The sequence below is a fragment of the Chelonia mydas genome, chromosome 15, assembly GCF_015237465.2.
Source record: "Chelonia mydas isolate rCheMyd1 chromosome 15, rCheMyd1.pri.v2, whole genome shotgun sequence".
In the NCBI taxonomy this organism is placed as follows: Eukaryota; Metazoa; Chordata; order Testudines; family Cheloniidae; genus Chelonia; species Chelonia mydas.
Genome location: NC_057856.1, coordinates 14,816,479 through 14,835,234, shown reverse-complemented (window position 1 = coordinate 14,835,234; position 18,756 = coordinate 14,816,479). Strand labels below are relative to the sequence as shown.

General features: G+C 40.7%; 2 protein-coding genes across 7 annotated transcripts in view; one reads left to right on the top strand and one right to left on the bottom strand.

Moving 5' to 3' along the window:
* Window positions 1-18,756, bottom strand: part of PI4KA (phosphatidylinositol 4-kinase alpha) — a 95,297-nt gene that overhangs the window by 39,134 nt on the left and 37,407 nt on the right. For all 6 annotated transcript variants that reach the window (XM_007054925.4, XM_027817302.3, XM_037878718.2 and 3 more), the window contains exons 20-22: window positions 4,481-4,589; window positions 3,650-3,786; window positions 2,614-2,747 (exon numbers count right to left, since the gene is read on the bottom strand). In XM_007054925.4, the coding sequence (XP_007054987.2) occupies window positions 2,614-2,747; window positions 3,650-3,786; window positions 4,481-4,589 (380 nt within the window). The remainder of the gene's footprint in view (window positions 1-2,613; window positions 2,748-3,649; window positions 3,787-4,480; window positions 4,590-18,756) is intronic.
* On the top strand, window positions 5,445-17,530 carry SERPIND1 (serpin family D member 1). The gene is made up of 5 exons (XM_007054923.3): window positions 5,445-5,708; window positions 8,547-9,415; window positions 12,490-12,763; window positions 14,639-14,783; window positions 15,613-17,530. Exons 2-5 carry the CDS (start codon window positions 8,563-8,565, stop codon window positions 15,802-15,804), a joined length of 1,464 nt encoding a protein of 487 aa, XP_007054985.1. The 5' UTR covers window positions 5,445-5,708; window positions 8,547-8,562; the 3' UTR covers window positions 15,805-17,530.

Below are 18,756 nucleotides of genomic sequence, written 5' to 3'. Positions count from 1 at the left end.
CTAGGAGGAGGATAATTTAACACAATCAGACAAAACTAAACATGGAAACCATGCCTCATCCCTATAGTGCAGCGATTCTCAAACTTTAAAAAGAAAAGGAGTACTTGTGGCACCTTAGAGACTGACAAATTTATTTGAGCATAAGCTTTCGTGAGCTACAGCTCACTTCATCGGATGCATTCAGTGGAAAATACAGCGGAGAGATTTATATACATAAAGAACATGAAACAATGGGTGTTACCATATACACTGTAACGTGAGTGATCACTTAAGGTGAGCTATTACCAGCAGGAGAGCGGGGGGGGGGGGGGGGGGGTTAGAGACCACGGGACACCTTTTGTAGTGATAATCAAGGTGGGCCATTTCCAGCAGTTGACAACTTGATTATCACTACAAAAGGTCTCTTCCCCCCCCCCTCCCCCGCTGGTAATAGCTCACCTTAAGTGAAAAGAAAAGGAGTACTTGTGGCACCTTAGAGACTAACCAGTTTATTTGAGCATGAGCTTTCGTGAGCTACAGCTCACTTCATCGGATGCATAGCATATCGTGGAAACTGCAGAAGACATTATATACACACAGAGACCAAAGTTTTGTTTCATGGTCTCTGTGTGTATATAATGTCTTCTGCAGTTTCCACGATATGCTATGCATCCGATGAAGTGAGCTGTAGCTCACGAAAGCTCATGCTCAAATAAACTGGTTAGTCTCTAAGGTGCCACAAGTACTCCTTTTCTTTTTACGAATACAGACTAACACGGCTGTTACTCTGAAACCTCACCTTAAGTGATCACTCTCATTACAGTGTGTATGGTAACACCCATTGTTTCATGTTCTCTATGTATATAAATCTCCCCACTGTATTTTCTACTGAATGCATCCGATGAAGTGAGCTGCAGCTCACGAAAGCTTATGCTCAAATAAATTTGTCAGTCTCTAAGGTGCCACAAGTACTCCTTTTCTTTTTGCGAATACAGACTAACACGGCTGCTACTCTGAAACCTCTCAAACTTTAGCAACCCAAGGACCCTCATTTTGATTTAAAATTTTTCAGGGACCCCCATGCCTCTCCACTCCCCTGCCCCCTTCCCCGAGTCCCCACCCCACCCTTTCTCCGAGGCCCCGTCTCCACTCTGTCCATTCCCCCGCCTTTCATTGCTCGCTCTCCCCCACCCTCACTCACTTTCACCAGGCTTGGGCAGGGAGTTTGGGTGCGGGAGGGGGTGCAGCCTCTGGAGGGATTTTGGGTGCAGGCTCTGGGCTGGGGCAGGGGGTAGGGGTGTGGGAGGGGGTTCAGGGTTCAGACTCTGGGAGGGAAAGAGTTTGGGTGCACATCCCTCTGGCAACAGCTTCTAGGCAGGGGAGCCAGGGGGTCTCCGTGCTGCCCCTGCCTGCAGACACCGCCCCCACAGCTCCCACTGGATGCAGTTCCTGGTCAATGGGAGCTGTAGAGTTAGCACTCAGGGTGGGGGCAGCAAGCAGAGACCCCCGCCCCCACCCATGGCCACAGGGATATGTCAGCCGCTTCCAGGAGCCAGGGCAGGTAGGAAGCCTGCCTTAGCCCCGCTGAGCCGCCGGACTTTTAGCGTTCAGGAGGCGCTGGGAGGCAGCGGGAGGAATTGATCAGCGGGGCCCGCGGACACCCTGGAATACCCTTGGGGACCCCAGTTTGAGAAACACTGCTATAGTACATACCCACACATCAAGAAACTAAATTACAATAAGATTTAACACCTGAGCCTTTGGGTCTATTTTCAATTAACAAGGGTTTGGGGGAAACATTTTTTGCTACTAGGCAAGCAATTCACATTGCTGTTGGAAATGGGAAAACTTGCACAAAGTTCACCAATTTGGGGAGTTGTTTCTGGTGTATTTCTACAAACAAACAGAGACCCCACTCTTCTTTACATGCTGCATTTGCTCAATATGGCAATGCTTACCAGTATTTAAAAAACTGCACTTACAGTATGTCTGAAAGGCTTTTGTGAATAAAAGTATTTGTCCTTATTGTTTAATGCCAAACAGGCATACAACTTAGCGGTTGTTCCCACCTTCTCCAGTAAGAGCCCTCTTTAGCTCTCACCCACAGTCATTCTTTAGTCATTAGGAATTTTGTATCCATTTAATGTACTGACTTGCCAGTGTCCATTTCTGTGTATTTTTATTTGCAATGCCGAAATGCACCAGTCAAGAGCAACAACTGTATATCGGATCTACTGATTCCGTAACCATGATAACTTTGAAGCATCATGGATGACAGTCTGTGCTATGCCTCCAAGAGGTTCAGTACAGGACTCGCAGTCCAGGGGAGACAGAGCTGAGGATGTTTTAAACTCGCAAGAGGTTCCTCAGAAGACAGCGTTATAGCTGCCTTCCATTGTTCCTGCACCAGGGGCTTGGGGGTTTTGGGTCGCTTTATGTCACTGCAGCCCTTTTGCCTGCCCTAAAGGGGCCTGGGCAGAGATGAAGATTTCACTCCCGGATAAATAAAGATAAAACTCCCATTGACTCAAACAGAATCAGAATTTCACCCTGTGTCCCCAAGTTTGGCCGAAGGGTTCATGAAATGCCAGAAACCAAAGATTAGAAAACCAACCTGTAGTAATAAAAATATACCTCATATACTCTAGACGGTAAACAGACAGTAGATAGGTAGACATAGCGAAGTCCAGCTTATTGATCAGAGCAGACACTTCTGGAGGAGGATCCAAGAGATTTATGATGGTGCTCCGTAACTCATTCAGTTCAGCCTAAAGGTAAGCAACTTCAGAATAAGGAGCGAGCAAATGTGGTGGCACTCTCTTTATTTGCATTCTGAAAAGGTTTAATTTAGGTCACACTACTGATTATACCATGCCTTTAAAAACAAAAAGCCTTCACGCTCATTTGCATCCAAGTAAAGAAGAGATAAAAAAGGCACATAGCACTTATTGGTGGCACACAGTGAAGTACTGGAATAGTGCATAAGATGCATTCGTGTGGCAGCAGGAAACATCAATGCTCTTACTCAGAAGAAGTCAAGTTCAAGAGCTCAACACAGTTCATTAAAAGTGAGGGACAAACCGTCTACTGGAGTAACGAATGAAGTTATACCAGCAAAGAATTTGACTCTGTTTTACACTTGTCATTCATCCTTGACTTTTTTATCTTGCATTGTAAACAATAACTCACATATTTCTGTTACAGTCTATCATGCAAACATAGGGAGAAAAAAGCGGACAAGTACAAAGCCATAGGCAATGGCAAAAGATGAAGGCTCAGCTAGGAGCCACTTTAATAGAGAGAACTACAGAATGTCATTTTACTCCAAAACCAAATTCATCCCATCACTGTTCTGCAGATTTCATCTGCCAGACACAAAAGGAGAAAACACAAAAACATCATTAGGTTTCCCTTCCCACAAAGACCTGATTTAGCCAACAGAGGATTGCTGCCGCTAACAAAAACACACTTGTACTACTTAATACTCTTGCTTTTCGTTCTGTTAAGTCATGCACAGCTTACAGGATGCAGCAGTGCATTTGGAAAGCTGCTGTTATTTAACATTATATTATGAAAACATTATATTGCTGTCCTAAGCAGCATCTGCTGGTTACTATCCAATATATTATTTAAAGTCTGAAGGGGCATAATGGAAGAAACAGTTTCTTACAGAAGTCACTGTGTCATTTTTCATGGCAGAGTTGTACTGAAGGACAGATCGAAGAGGTTCTTTGCTGGGAAATGTGAGCAGTGGAGACTTAGTGGCTATCTCACATACCCCTTCATACCACTCTTCTGGCCAAAGACCTGTAGTAGAAATTTGGAGGCGCAGGGAGGGGAGAGAAAGACAAACCATGTCTAGGAGAAACATCCTAATATACTCCCATTATATTGGGTCAACTGATGAGGCTACTATAGAAACCTAAAATTAGTGCAGTGATTTTTCTACTGATCCTCAGTTGGTTATCGCCAACAGATATTAAGAGATTCAATCCATGAAAATAAGTATCACCAAGTTTTGTGCTACCTCTTTAAACCATCTTTTCACACATTCAGGTATATACATTCAAACTAATGTCCCACTTTCCAAACATGTAATAAACCTGTTCAGATGGCTGCAGGTGAAACCTCTCAACGTATAAGCAGTTTCTACTTTGCCTGTGTGTCATCCCTGACCCTCCCATGCTAGATCAGAGCCATCACACACTTATATTTTCATGCACAGTCCAACTAGCCCGTGCCACTTGTGAACTGAGGATGTAAACAATAATAAATTGTACGCTTCTGTAGTCTAGTCCACGGCAAAGTAGGGCACTTTGGACACAATGCAATCTGTCATCAGAGGAGTGCCTGGTAAGACACCTGCCTTGTGGTCCATTCCCAGTTACCCCTAGTCCTTCTAGATCTCTGTAGTCTGTGCTAAACAGCTGATTTGCACTTACACACGATATAAACCTAGGTCTACCATTAATGCATCTTTTCCCACTGGACAGTATACTACCTGATCCCTCCACAGCAAATCCCATAAGCACCGAATACAGCCAAAAATCACGGAAGAGCTTCTGTAACCTGGGTTTGGCCTCCTTGATGGGTGGTAAACGTCTGGTGAGCTAACGTGAAAAGGAAAAAATAATTAGGCGATTTCAATAATTTAATCACTTGTTAAGAGTCAGTCAATATAGCCTCATATTCTGATGTGGTTCTAGCATTTCAGAATTTAGTTTCTCCATCTGTTTCAATATATTAATAATAACGTAGTTACTGTTAAAATTACTGATATTGGAAGAAAAACCATTTGATTGTGTTACACTGCCTTGGCAATACTAATTTTCAAAGCTGATTTAACAGCATCTCACTTTCTGCTACAGATAAAATACTGTAGAGCTATAGACTCACTATAACAGAAAAGATAATTTAGAGTTGCAGAACGTGTGGCTTAAGGATTAAATGCAGATTCTGATCACCACCTCCTGCAACCTGTAAGGTGCAGACAGTGCTGTTCAGCTTACTTTATTGCTGATGAACTCGAACAAGCAGCAATTTCTAGTCCTCTATCAAAGTATTACTATAATTGTTTATTATTTGTTTTGTAGTAGTACCTAGAGAACCCAATCAGGGATCAAGCACTACACACATCCACACACACTCCCACAGTCCCAAAAAGATGGTCCCTGCCTCAAGGAACTTACAATCTAAGAAGAGACAAGACAACAGGTCGACACAACTAATAGATGGAGAGAGAAGAAAGTCACTGTGAAACAATTATGACCAGTGTAATAAACAGCAGTCACTTTCAAGTGACTGACATTGAAACCTTAATAATGTTATTTTAACTTTGTTTTGTATGTGTCATATGCATATATACAGTGCACAGCTACAGAAAGAGAGCTAGCTATATCATCCAAAAGTATACACATTCTTACACACAATTTTTGAAGAAAATCTTTCACATCCTGCAAGCCCACAGACAGAGCAAAAGCAAGTAAGCACTCCACAAAACCATAAAAACCTCAACAAAAGATCCATGGAAGAAGCAACAAATCACTTGGCAGAGACTACTAAGCAAGTAAAGGGGTTTTGGCTGACAAAGCAAATTTAGCAGTGTTTGATTTAGAGCCTGTTTACTTTGGGAGCCATACAATTTACTAGCATCAAAGTTCAGATTTAAACCCAGCAATTCGCCTTATTCTAGCTATTCAACGTATCCCTCTCTTCACAGTGGCTTGGAGGTAAGGAACATTATTATCGTTTGAACTGGATTTAAAATCTTAAAGAAAAATATATTCCAATAGCGGGGGAAATGCTTTGCCCACAATAAGATGAGGGTAAACAATACATTAGTCTATGGAAAAGGTGAGACTATAAAACTAGGAACCACAGACAGCATTGTCTTTTGTTAGCGATTATTGCACAGAAGTGGTTTTCCAGAGAAGTACCTTAACCTCTAACAGTATGGAACAAAAAATGTAGCCATCAGTCTCTTTAAAAATAATAATAATTAAAAAAGTGAGCTATTAAGACTACAGTACTTCACTCACTATATAGCACAGGTTTTAGTACTGTACAATGTTCAGTTTCAATCTAGAATATTCATCTCAAATGGTTTTAAGGTTCCCAATGTGTCAATAATTCATTTTCATTCTTTATGTACATCAACAGACGGGAAAAGGAGAGACTGATATTACCTGGATGCTACAAAAATGTTTAAATATTTCTCTTTCCACCTCCCTCTTAGTTCTCTATTTCATTGTTTAAGAACAGCTTTACATTCTCTTCTTTCAAAACCTCTTCCAAGGGTTTTTCCCCCCACTCTTTGTTTTGTTTTTTAACATTTTGTCTGTTTTAAATAAGGGTCTTTGAAATAATGGCATTCAATGGTACTATCCTACATTGCAGGTTCTAAACATTTACCTTTAACTAAATAAATCCTATCTGGAACAAGAAAAATAATTAATTTTAACAAAATCTGAGTTAATTTGTGTAGCCATGGGATACTGGTTTAGAAATCCTGAGTTTGACTTTCAAACTGCTTTCACCCCTTTCTGTCATAGAATCGCATATTATCAAATCCTTGCATTCCATCCTTAGTTGATATCACAGCAGTGAATTACAGCTTTTGCATGTATTTTAGGTCACTAACCAAGACAATCAATATGATCATGTGCTTAAACATCTAGGGACTGTTTCTGGGAGCTGTGGGTACCCGGCATCTTGGCAAGCCAGGTTTCTAGTCTCTTCACACAATATGTATATAAGCGCAGCTCTTGATTTTAAAGCCATAAGGCCAAATTCTACCCTCTGAGACATTCATGCTACTCAGTGGGATCAACAAGAGTTGCGTGCATATAACTGAGGAACAATCTTCCATAAGAAAAACAGATTCTACCAAAGCACCTTCCCTGAGGAAATAACCGAGGCTACTTTCATTTTAATTTGATCCTAAACCCTTTCTTCTAAGAAAAACATTGGCATTTCTAATAATTACAAAAACTATTGCTGCTCTAGTTTTAATTATATAGTGATCCCACCTTTGGAAAAGGAGTATCATATATTGTATAATCCTACACATAAATCAAATAAATAATAGGTACAATGCCCAGAAAACCAAAAATTAAAACCAAACAATTCCCTCAAAAATCTAGGCAAAAAAAGGGTAAATGATGAAGCTGACTGGAACAGAAAAGCCAGTACAATTACGGAACCATGCACCTAAATATGGCCCTGCTCTGGCAAAGTCACATGCATGTCCCAATGACACTAATCTTAGTAAATAAAGTTAAACAAATGTGTATGTCTTGAGGGACTGTGCTATGTCCATAGATCTCTTTTATTCCATCCTCATTCAATTCCATCCTTTCAAAGAAACTGCCCATAAAAATCCCATTTGGTTTATGTTTAAAGTATGTTTTACAAATATAAAACATTTGTCATGTTTTCTTTGCATCTCTCTGATGTGCTCTAAATTAATGATTTCCTACTAAATTCAAACATTTGGAAGCTATTGTCTATCAGACTTCAGCTTTTTAAATTTTTTTAAGTACACATACTCTTACAGCTTAAAGCTTTATAATATACAAGAGACCTGGGCATTTTAGTAGAGACCTGAGCTAACTGTGTGTAAAACAAGCTGGAAAGCAATGACACTTTCTCCATAGACAGAAATCAACTGCTGTTTAATGAACTTGAAGGTCTCAGACCAGGACAGGTCCAGGCTTGAGATATTACATGAGCAAGAATTAATTATACTAGGCACCACTAAAATGGAAAGGCTATCACACACTGTAGCAGAGTGGCTGCCCCACTCCTGGGGAACAGGGGTAAAAGCAGCCAAGCTAGGCTGATTGGGGAAGCAGCCACAGCTGTGGCCAGCTCAATTGGGGCCCAGCTGACCCTTATAAGAGGGCTGAGGGCCAGGAGCTGAAGGAGTCTCACTCTAGCCAGGGAGTGGGAAGGACCTGGGAGCAAGGTACCAGAAGTGGAGCAGTGCTGGGGAAGGGCAAAGGGAGCTCCAGCCTGGTAAACCCCCAGGCTGCAGGCCTTGTTGTAGGCCTATTAAAGGTACTGGGGCTGCAGAGATACAGACCAGGGATAGGAAAAGGCAGCAGGTGCTACCCCCTTGTCAATGATAAGTGCCCATGACAGACTACAGTCTGCCCCAGAGAGCGGGGGCTAGATGATGACTGGCAGTAGCCACTGAGGCAAGGTGGGTTTAGAGGGTTGGGGGGTTCCTCTGGGAGGGGAGACCCAGAGCAAAGGGGTACTACTGGGGCAGAACCCCGAGACAACAGGCACCGGGGTCCGGGAGGGACACGGGGCCAGCAGCAGGCAAGACACCGGCCAGGAGGAGGCGCGCTGTATGCTGGAGAGCTAATTCTCAAGATGACCAGCAGGAGGCGCCACAGCGGTGAGTCTCAACTTTGCTACACACACCAAAAAAATCTTTGCAGGAGCCAGCCAACTATCCAATGTAGGACTCAACATTAATTTAAACAACCTACTGAAGAAAAGGGTAACCTCTTAAAGCTCAGATACTATACAGTTTCTCACTATGATATATTGTCTTCCAGCTTCTGACCTGTCACAATGAAGCTCCTGTTTCGTTTGTTTGTTCTCTCTCTCATCATAACATCTGCGTTTTGTGGGATCAAAGACTTTAATAAGCACTTTGGAACTATAAATCCCCGTGAAAATGAAACCCACGATATGCCTAATTTTCCACCAGAGTTCCATAAGGAAAACACTATAACCAATGACTTGATTGCTGAGGAAGAAGAGGAGGAAGACTACCTAGATTGGGAAAAGATATTTGGTGATTATGATTATGGTGACATAATTGATGCTTCTCCGTATCCGTATCCAGTTTCTGAAATTCAGCAAGGAAATATTCTTGAGCTATTCCACGGTAAAACCAGAATCCAGCGTCTTAATATCCTCAATGCAAACTTTGGCTTCAACCTTTATCGGAGTCTGAAGGACAGAGCCAATTCTTCAGATAACATTCTGATGGCTCCTGTTGGTATTTCCACTGCAATGGCTATGATTTCATTAGGGCTGAAGGGACAAACACACCAGGAGGTACTGTCTGTTCTAGGCTTCAGAGATTTCATTAACGCGAGCTCCAAGTATGAGATTATGACAATTCACAACCTCTTTCGTAAACTAACTCACCGGCTCTTCAGACGCAATTTCGGTTACACACTGCGGTCAGTTAATGATCTTTATATTCGGAAGCAATTTTCCATTATGGACGATTTCAGAAACAACACGAAAAATTACTACTTTGCTGAGGCCCAATCATCTGACTTCTCAGACCCTGCCTTCATCACTAAAACCAATGAGCGCATCCTGAAACGGACCAAAGGGTTAATAAAAGAAGCTCTGGTGAACATCAACCCGACAACGATGATGATGATTCTCAACTGTATTTACTTTAAAGGTAAAAAAATCATTATTTCAGTTTTCAGCAATGGGTTAATTTAACTTATGTTTTGCAGCACACCAATCTGAGGAACCAAGAATGAACCAAAAACCTAGACTACAGCTTAGGCCACAATAATTGTTTTTATTTCATAGTCCTACTAGGTATTAAGAATCTGTATGAATTAATTAATTACCACTACTACAATGGACCATGACCTCACTGTGTCAGGCACTCTACAGACACAGAACAAAAAGACGGTCCCTTCCCCAAGGAGCTTACAATCCAAATATAATACAAGGAGGCAATATATGGTTTGTATCCATCACCTCAGGAAAAACAGTCATAGCTGAGGGACTCTATGCAAAACTATTCTCGCAGGAAGAATCACTGCAGTGTGTGTTATAACGGTCAAATTCAGTCCTACTGTAAGCAGGTGCAACTCCACTAACTTCAAGGGAGATACAAGTGGGTTGAATTCAGTCCCACACATTTATAAAGAATTTTAAAGTATTCAGAATCCAGAGAATCAGCCAGGGTCAAAGACTCTGAGCTTAATGTATGCAGAGTGTGATCTGTACCCAGGGTCTACTCAAGGGCCTGACAAAAGTTACAAGCTTAACAAAAGTGGTCTTCTAATAAAAGGTAGAGCAGAACAGCATTCATTATGGTTGGAATACCTTGGGTGAACTGGGGGGTAGTGGTTTTGTAAGGTGGTCTCTTGTACGGTTTTTAATTATGGGTAGAGCTGGTAGTGCTGCCTGGAGTTAAACTACCCGAAACCTCACATTAGAAATGGTTTTCAGTTTCTTATAACTTTCAGCCCAAACAAAGTTTGGCAACTTTTCAATGTTGGGTATCTGATGCAGGCTACTTTGGGGGAAGGGAATTTCAGCAAAAATGGTTCAGCTGTCTCAGGAAGAAAATTAAGAGGAAATATGATGGTTTTGGCCATGTTAAAAATACTGGGACTGGTGCAGGGGAGGGGCAGAGAGGAAAGAGACTAGCATGAAGAACCTGGGGAGAGAGACTGGGAAGGGGTGGGAAAGGGGTGGGGGGAACGGAGGAAGAGACTGGGGCAAACGGCCAGTGGGGAAAGACAGGAATGGGGCAAGGAGTCAGTGGGGACAGGCAGGACTCATCACACCCACCCTACCCTCTTTACAGTGGGCGCCTCTATAGCGGCAAACTGACTAAGTTGCTACACAGCTGGTTTTTAAACCCTTTGAAAGGTGTAACAGAAGTCTGGGGCTTCTTTCTTAAGCCCTATCCTGAAGTTCGTTCATTCACACCCCGGCCCTTCAGTGAATCCACCACCCTGTATTAGGTCAGCAAGCTATCATGCCTTTCCTAGAATGAGTCCTAGCGTTAGCACACTGCTTCCCTTTGACATCCCCCTGTTCTTTAAAAAAATCTTAAAAAAAAAAAAAAAAAAAAAGTCCTCCCAAAAGGGGAGTGAGTTTGTTTTTTTTAAATTTTAAATCTAACTACTACTGGCCCAATACTTCCCGTTTCTTCACCTTTGAGACCCATCCACCTGAAGGGCTTTTAAAAATAAAACTGAACTGTAATGTGGCTTGTCTCATACAATTTTTGTTAGACATTCTACAACTCTAGTACAAACCCATAGATGGGGAGGAGCTACAGAAAAGTTTTAGTATAAATATTAGAACACAAAACTTAACTAATGATGCCTGTTGCACAATGCATTATTACTCTGCTGATTAAAAATTACGCAAACAGCCCCAGGTTCTCTCTGGCAACATGATTACACACTTTGGGATGAAAGGTGAGGCATCTGATCCCCTCCACATTACTAGCCATCCAAAAGCAATCACAATGGCAGACTTATCCAAGCCTTTCTAGGTGAAGATCAAAGGTGACAGACAGACTTCCTTAATCACATGGGATGCATGTTATAGAAAATGTGTTTAGTGGGTGGAATTTCAGCAGCGAAATTAAGGTACCAACTTCCTAACACTGCACACCATTACAAGGTTATTAAAAAGGTTCTACAGTATTAGCTTCTCCATGCACTTACTGTTGTGCTCTACACTTATTTGCTCACTTACATCTAATGCCCCTGATTTTAAAAGGAGATACCAATAGCCAAAATAAATGTAATATATAAAATTCTAACTGTGCCTGTCCATCTACAAAGAAACAAGACGAACTCCTTCCAGAGCCATCATTATGAATACAACATTACATTAAAAAGGCAGATCATCAACTATATTCTTTTAATATCATACCTTCACTGGACTATTCATGCACACTTGGGACCCTAAGAGTGTCTTCACCAGCCCTGATCCAAATCCCCTGGAACTCGATAGGAAGACTTCCTCTAACTTTAACGGGAGTTGGATCAGGTCCTTCGGGTCTGATCCTGCCAGGTGCTGAACTTCCTCAGCTTCACTGGAGCCAAGAGTGAGCAGCACCTCACAGAACTGGGTAGTCTAACCCCAGTGACGGTCCGGGCAGTAGCATATTTGTTTAAAAGTTCTCAGTTTAATGAAGTCAAAGCTTTGATATGCAAAATGTAAATGTTTTGTTTCACATGGAAATTAAAATGTAGCTGTATTTAGTTATGTTGATGAGACAGTATATTATAAGATGAACTCTAATTTTGAGCAGAATTACACTGATCTGCAAACATCAGCATCAGATCTTTTAAAGCTCAATCTGCTTTTAAAGCTCGTAATCAGAGAATTACATTTTCTCCCCGATATCTTTGACATGATTTCCACTTTATATTTTAGAGTGATTTTTTTTGAGACCAGCATGTGCATTTGAACTTCTTTAAATGTGTACAGTGAAGTCAGACAAACATCTAAATCGGGCATCTACACACAATTGCAAATCATGTGCTTACATTTTTCCATGTTCATTTTTTAAAAAGTAGGCTTTTACTTCTAAAGTTGCCACAACAAATTCTCTCATTCCACCCACAACTTAAAATGATCAGCCAGGCTACATTTTGCAATGATATCTGCAAATAAGCCTTCATCACTAAAATTATATTTTAACATCTTTCATTTACAAACTACAATTATATAGAGAAATAAGGATGAGGTTTTCTGCTATATTAACAGGAACTTGGGAAAACAAGTTTCCAGTGGAAATGACAAACAAACGGACCTTCCGACTGAATGAGAGAGAAACAATAAAGGTTCCTATGATGCAGACCAAAGGAAACTTCCTGGCTGCTGCAGACCATGAGCTAGACTGTGGTGTGCTCCAGCTGCCATATGTGGGGAACATCAGCATGCTGATTGTGCTTCCAAACAAACTATCTGGCATGAAAGCACTGGAAAAGCAACTGACCCCTCAGGTGGTGGAGAGATGGCAAAAGAGCATGACAAACAGGTAAAATAGGTCTTGTCAAACAAGCTTGATATAGTTTCTTGACGTTTAAATTGATAAAAGTAACAGTGACATAATAGACTTCTGGAAGATATTTAACTTAGTACTGAACTACATTCTGATTTTAAAAACTTAGCATTAAACAAAGATCAGTGTTGTCTATATTAAATAGATAGATCTCAAAGAATAATTGTAAGGAAGAAAAATCATCCAGTGGGAGAATTCCCAGTGGGATCCCATAAGAATCTGTTCTTGACCCAAAGCTATTCAATCTCTTTACCAATGATCCAGAAGAAAACAAAAATAGTAGGTGGTAGAGATTACAAACGACATAAGAATTGGTGTGGGATAAATAATACCGACAAGAGTATTCTACAGAATAATCTGGATCACATGCTAAGCTGGGTTCACTTGAACAATATGCATTTTAATATAGTTAAATGCAAGGTTATACATCTAGCAACCAACAATGTAGGTCATAGTTATAGGAAGGGGGGGGGGGGGACTGTATTTTAGAAAGCAATGACCTAGAAAAGGACTTCAGAGTCATGATAGATAACCAACTGAACATAAACTCATAATGCTTTGTGGTGGGTAAGAAAGCAAGTGTGATACCTCGATGCATAAGCAGGGGGATGTAGAGTAGAGCTTGTACAGTGTGTTACCACTATATAAAGCATTAGGGAGACCATTACTGGAACAGCGTGTCCATTTTTGATGTTGACACTTCATAAAGATGTTGACAAAATGGAAAGGGTTCAGAAGGGACACAAGAATGACTAAAGAAACTCAATCTATTTAGCTTAAAGAGAAGGTTAAGAAGTGATCTCACTGCAGTCTATAGCTACCTACATGGAGAGATTTCTGATCGCAGAGGGCTCTTCAATCTAGTGGACAAAGGCATAAATGAGATCCAATGGTGGAGAGCTGAAACTGGACAAGTTCAGAATAGTAAAGAGGGGCACATTTTTTTCCACAGTGAGGGTAATTAACCATTAGAACAACCTACCTAGAGATGCGGTGGATTTTACATCACTTGAAGTCTTTAAAGCAAGACTGGATGTCTTTCTAGAAGATATAGTCGAGCTCAGGGGTTATCAAACTTCATTGCACCATGACCCTCTTCTGACAACAAAAATTACTACAACCTCAAGAAGAGGGACTTAAGCCTGAGCCTGTCAGAGCCTCACCGCTTCAAGCAAGGGGGGCAAAGTCCAAGCCCCGCCGCCCTCAGGCTTTGGCTTCGGCCTCAGGCGCTGGGGCTTCGGCCCTGGGCCCCAGCAAGCCTAAGCCACTCCCCCGACTTTGGGGTCCTGATCCACAGTTTGAGAACCACTAATCTAGCTCAGCCAGAAGTTATGGACTGATGCAGGAATAACTTGGCGAAACTATGTTCTGTGTTATGTGGGAGGTCAGACTAGATGATCATAATGGTTCCTTCTGGCCTTATAATCTATGAACAAACAATGAACTCTCTCTCTTTTTTTAAATTACCTCTGTTGTATGTACTTGGTAAAACTCTAACCTATTGTGCCAGGGAGTTCCATAACAGATAGATGCATATGTTTATAATACCTATGTCATCTCAACATGAACTATGTACTGTAGAAATACAACTGATAAGTCTTTTAAGCATTATAAGCACGTAATACATTAATAGGGTTTTGGGTTTTTTGTTTTTTTTTGACCTTAGATTTAGAAAAACTGCTTAGACAGACAATGCCCTACCTTTTAGTAAGTTAAGCCTGGGAGAACATAGAGCAGGACTCCTGTATATGTCAGTGTCATGCCTGCTTGATAAGAATGGAACTGACATGCATAGTTAAGGGATGTGATGTATATTTCTCTAAGACCTTTAATATTTCTGTTTCTAACTAGAACAAGAGAGGTAGTTCTGCCTAAATTTAAGCTGGAGAAGAGCTATGACCTGACGGATTATCTGAAATCCATGGGAATAGAAACACTGTTTGGCAACAATGGCGACTATTCTGGAATATCAGATGAGAAAGTCATCATTGATATGGTAATTTTTCCCCTTCTACACTCATTCTTCTACTTATTATTTCCTGTCATCTGAAGTGTGGCAACAAAGGACAATAATTCACAGCTTACCTAAGCAAATAACACAATATACCTGCCTCTCCTGGAACATAGGGAGTCTGTGTTTTTTTTCCGTACATAGTGGTAGACCAGTGGCTCTCAATCTTTCCAGACTATTGTACCCCTTTCAGGAGTCTGATTTGTCTTGCGTACCCCCAAGTTTCAGCTCACTTAAACTACGTGCTTACAAAAATATAAGTACCACAGCACGCTATTACTGAAAAAATGCTTATGTTCTCATTTTTACCATATAATTATAAAATCAACTGGAATATAAATCTTGTACTTACATTTCAGTGTATAGTATATAGTGCAGTATAAACAAGTCATTGTCTGTGTAAAATTTTAGTTTGTACTGACTTCGATAGTGCTTTTTACGCAGGCTGCAGTAAACTAGACAAATATCTAGATGAGTTGATGTACCCCCTGGAAGACCTGTGTGTACCCCCAGGGGTAAACGTACCCTTGGTTGAGAACCACTGGTGGTAGACTATACATTTCTGGGAGGGGTCAGGTCATGACTAGTCAGGAAAGGGATTTGCCAAAACCAGAGGACTGATGCCTTATAGGAGCTACCAGTGAAAACACAAGAAAGCCACGTGCAGGATACAAAAGATGTGATGTTGTAATTAAAGTTCCCCATGCTTTCAGCAAATTAATTCTAGTGCAATTCACCTAAGACAAAATACTAAGACTTCAAAGTCTAACCAAAGGGATTCTGCATTTTCTGTCCCTTTTTTTCTTTTTTACAGTTCAATCACCAAGGCACGATTACTGTGAACGAGGAAGGCACAGAGGCTGCAGCTGTGACCACAGTAGGGTTCATGCCCCTTTCCACTCAGATTCGCTTTGTCGTTGACCGCCCCTTTCTGTTTCTCATCTACGAGCATCGTACCAGCTGCCTGCTGTTCCTGGGCAGAGTCGCCAACCCCAGCAAGTTTTAAAAACAGAGGAGTGCTCTCATATCCAGGTTGTAGGATTACATTTTAGTATAGCAATTTTTGAAAGGAAGATTTTACTTATCACATTAGTCAGAGGTTACTGTCATTACACGACTCACCATTTATCAGTGGAAAATGCAATATATATGAGACCATTCATGTGGATATATATCAGTGTATATATATGAATGGACTCACAGCAGTAGATGATTTGACTGCAATTTATAAAGATTAATGCCAGGCACTGATATCTGTACTAAAAATCTCATTAAATGACTTACACGGTGTTGTATTCAATGTATGGAACTTAACCAGCAAATTAGACATCCACTTTTAAAAATCCTGGTCTAATGTTTTAAGTTAATTTCTTAAATCTGTATTTAGACACCTACAAACAGGCAGACCTCAGGAAGTGCTGAACACGTTGCAGTTCTGAGGTTATCTTTCCAGGTACCTAAATATAGAATTAGGGACCTAACGTTAGGTGCCCATTTTTGAAAATCTTGCCCTCAGAGCCTGATTCTGCCCTCTGATCAACCTCATAGGCCAAATTCATCCTAGGGGAAACTGGCACAATTCATAGATCCCAGGGAAGTCTCAGCCAAATCCAGCAGCAATCTAAATAGAGGTATAAATCATGAAGTAGAGAAACTTGTACTGATTTCACATTCAACAGGTTTATAAAACATGAAATTTACAAACCAATGAGGCAGAAAAGAGGGATTGTAGGAAAAACCACTTAGGAAAAGTAAGATACCATTAGGTCTGGTTTTGATTTCATACCAGTTCTACACTGGCATAACACCAATGATTTCAACAGTTACTCCTGATTTCCAGTAGTGTGAAATCAGAGTCAGTCCAAATGGGTAATTTATACCACTGTAAACTGTCACCAAATTTAGCTATCAGGTATAGACACACATCTGTGGGGAGCATAAGATCCATAACACAGCTTATATACAAAAAGGCATTTTATATAAATGAAGTAGACAGGTAAATACTCTCCCCCACACCATATCCTCAAATACCCAAAGCTACATTTTCTGCCACATTTTCTCCATTTCTTTACAGAAAAACATTTATATAAACAAAGCATTTAGGCAGAAAATAGGGGCACTAAAGCTCATCTCAGGCTCAATCTAATAAAATTTAGTGGGAAAAACTTGATAAATAATAAACTACTGGTAACTTTTTCAGACTTTATAATAGGAAGAGAAACACTGTCTTATTATTCTCAACATCCACGTAGATGCAACATACTTCCATTCTAAAATGCTACCATTTGACAGGAGGAACAAATTTACACTTTTTCTACCAACTGTCAAATAAGTACTAACACCACATGTATTCACATTTCAAAACTTCCCTTTTCAAGAATTCATATTGTACTCTCACAAGTTTACTGTATTATTGGGAATATCTAATATTAGACAAAATCTAAATGTTTTCAATATTAAACTTTCCTTTGCATATTTTCTCTGGTAGCATAAGAAAAAACAATAGTACTTTGATGGATTTACAAGTCTTTAATGAAGTCTTTAAAATGCAATCTGTAGTTGATCCTGTTTTGCTTTTATACAGCATGTGTCATTTTGAATTTTGTGCCCAACCATCAATGAAGCTGTTTAAACATTCAAGTAAGTGAAAAATACCTATTGTATAGGAAATAGCATGGTGAAGAGCTGATATCAAAAAATTATTCAACTCAATAAAGCCTTTCCCTTTTCAATATTCCGACTTCATATACAGTCCTTGTTCAAAACTTTTTTGCGCACACATACTTTTTCAGTGTTAAAAAGCTTTGCCAAAGAAAACATTAAAGAATAAATGCAAGTATGGGAAGGTTATCTTATTCTTCACAACACACATTAAAGAAAATAATCAAATCAAGAAGTTGAAAGAAACCTTTGGCAATCAAGAATGAGTTTATCAAAGCCTACATTAGCTGGAAACAAAGTTCTAAAAGTTATTTTTGAGGCCAAGACCAATTCCTGTAATCAGGGAAAGAGGACAAACAGAAAAGCAAATGTAGCTGCAGCTCAGAACTCATGATCTTTATGCATTGTGCAAGACTATCAAATATTTGCTTCTGCACCCATAATGTAACCATTAACTCTTGCTACAGCTTCTGACACTGTTTATTTTACTCCATGTAAAGGTCACATTGGTTAAGAAAAATGCAGTATACATCAAATATTCAAATCAAATGCATTTTGTCAACCAACATGTGAAACAGAAAACAGCCCCTTGCAGTATGTCACAAATGAAAGATCATTTTTAAAGGCCTGATCTTACTCCCTTTGAAGTCAATGCCAAAATTCCCATTGATTTCAATAGGAGATGGAGCAGGACCTGAAAGGGCAAAGCAACACACCAGTCACCATTGGACTACAGGCCTCAATTAGGACTACAATTAGTCCATTTAAAAGTTGCTATTTTTGAGCAAGCTACCTTTTGTAGCAATAGCTTCTATATTAGTAGGGGCCCAAGATATTTATGTAAATGTTCCAGTAACCTCTGGATCTAGCCTTTATAATCATGGATGAATTCAGTGGGAGCTGATGTTGGGTGCTCAGCACTTTTGAAAGTCAGGCGGGTGCTGAAAGACAGATTTAGGAGCCTAATTTTACGTTCTTATTTTTTTTGAGATCTGAGCCAAGAAGTTTGTAAAGCCAGGTAGGGTTGCCAGACGCCCGGTCGAAAAGGGACCGTGTCGGCTCCGCAGCTCCCATTTGCCAGGAACCACGACGGTGGGAGCTGTGGGGGCAGTGCCTGCGGGCGCGAAGGCAGTGCGTGGAGTCTCTCTGACTGCCCATGTGCTTAGCGGCTGCAGGGACCTCATGGCTGTTTCCTTTGAGCCATGGTAAACGCCACCAGGATCCCACACCCTGAACCCCCTCCTGCACTCGAACCCCCGGCCCCAGCCTAGAGTCCCCTCCGGCACACAAACTCCCT

Bases quoted from the DNA above. Each gene is read 5' to 3' on its own strand.
- SERPIND1 (XM_007054923.3), top strand. From the start codon at position 8,563: ATGAAGCTCCTGTTTCGTTTGTTTGTTCTCTCTCTCATCATAACATCT. The intron at 9,416-12,489 runs GTAAAAAAATCA...CTATATTAACAG, and splicing joins CAACTGTATTTACTTTAAAG to GAACTTGGGAAAACAAGTTT. The intron at 14,784-15,612 runs GTAATTTTTCCC...TCTTTTTTACAG, and splicing joins AGAAAGTCATCATTGATATG to TTCAATCACCAAGGCACGAT.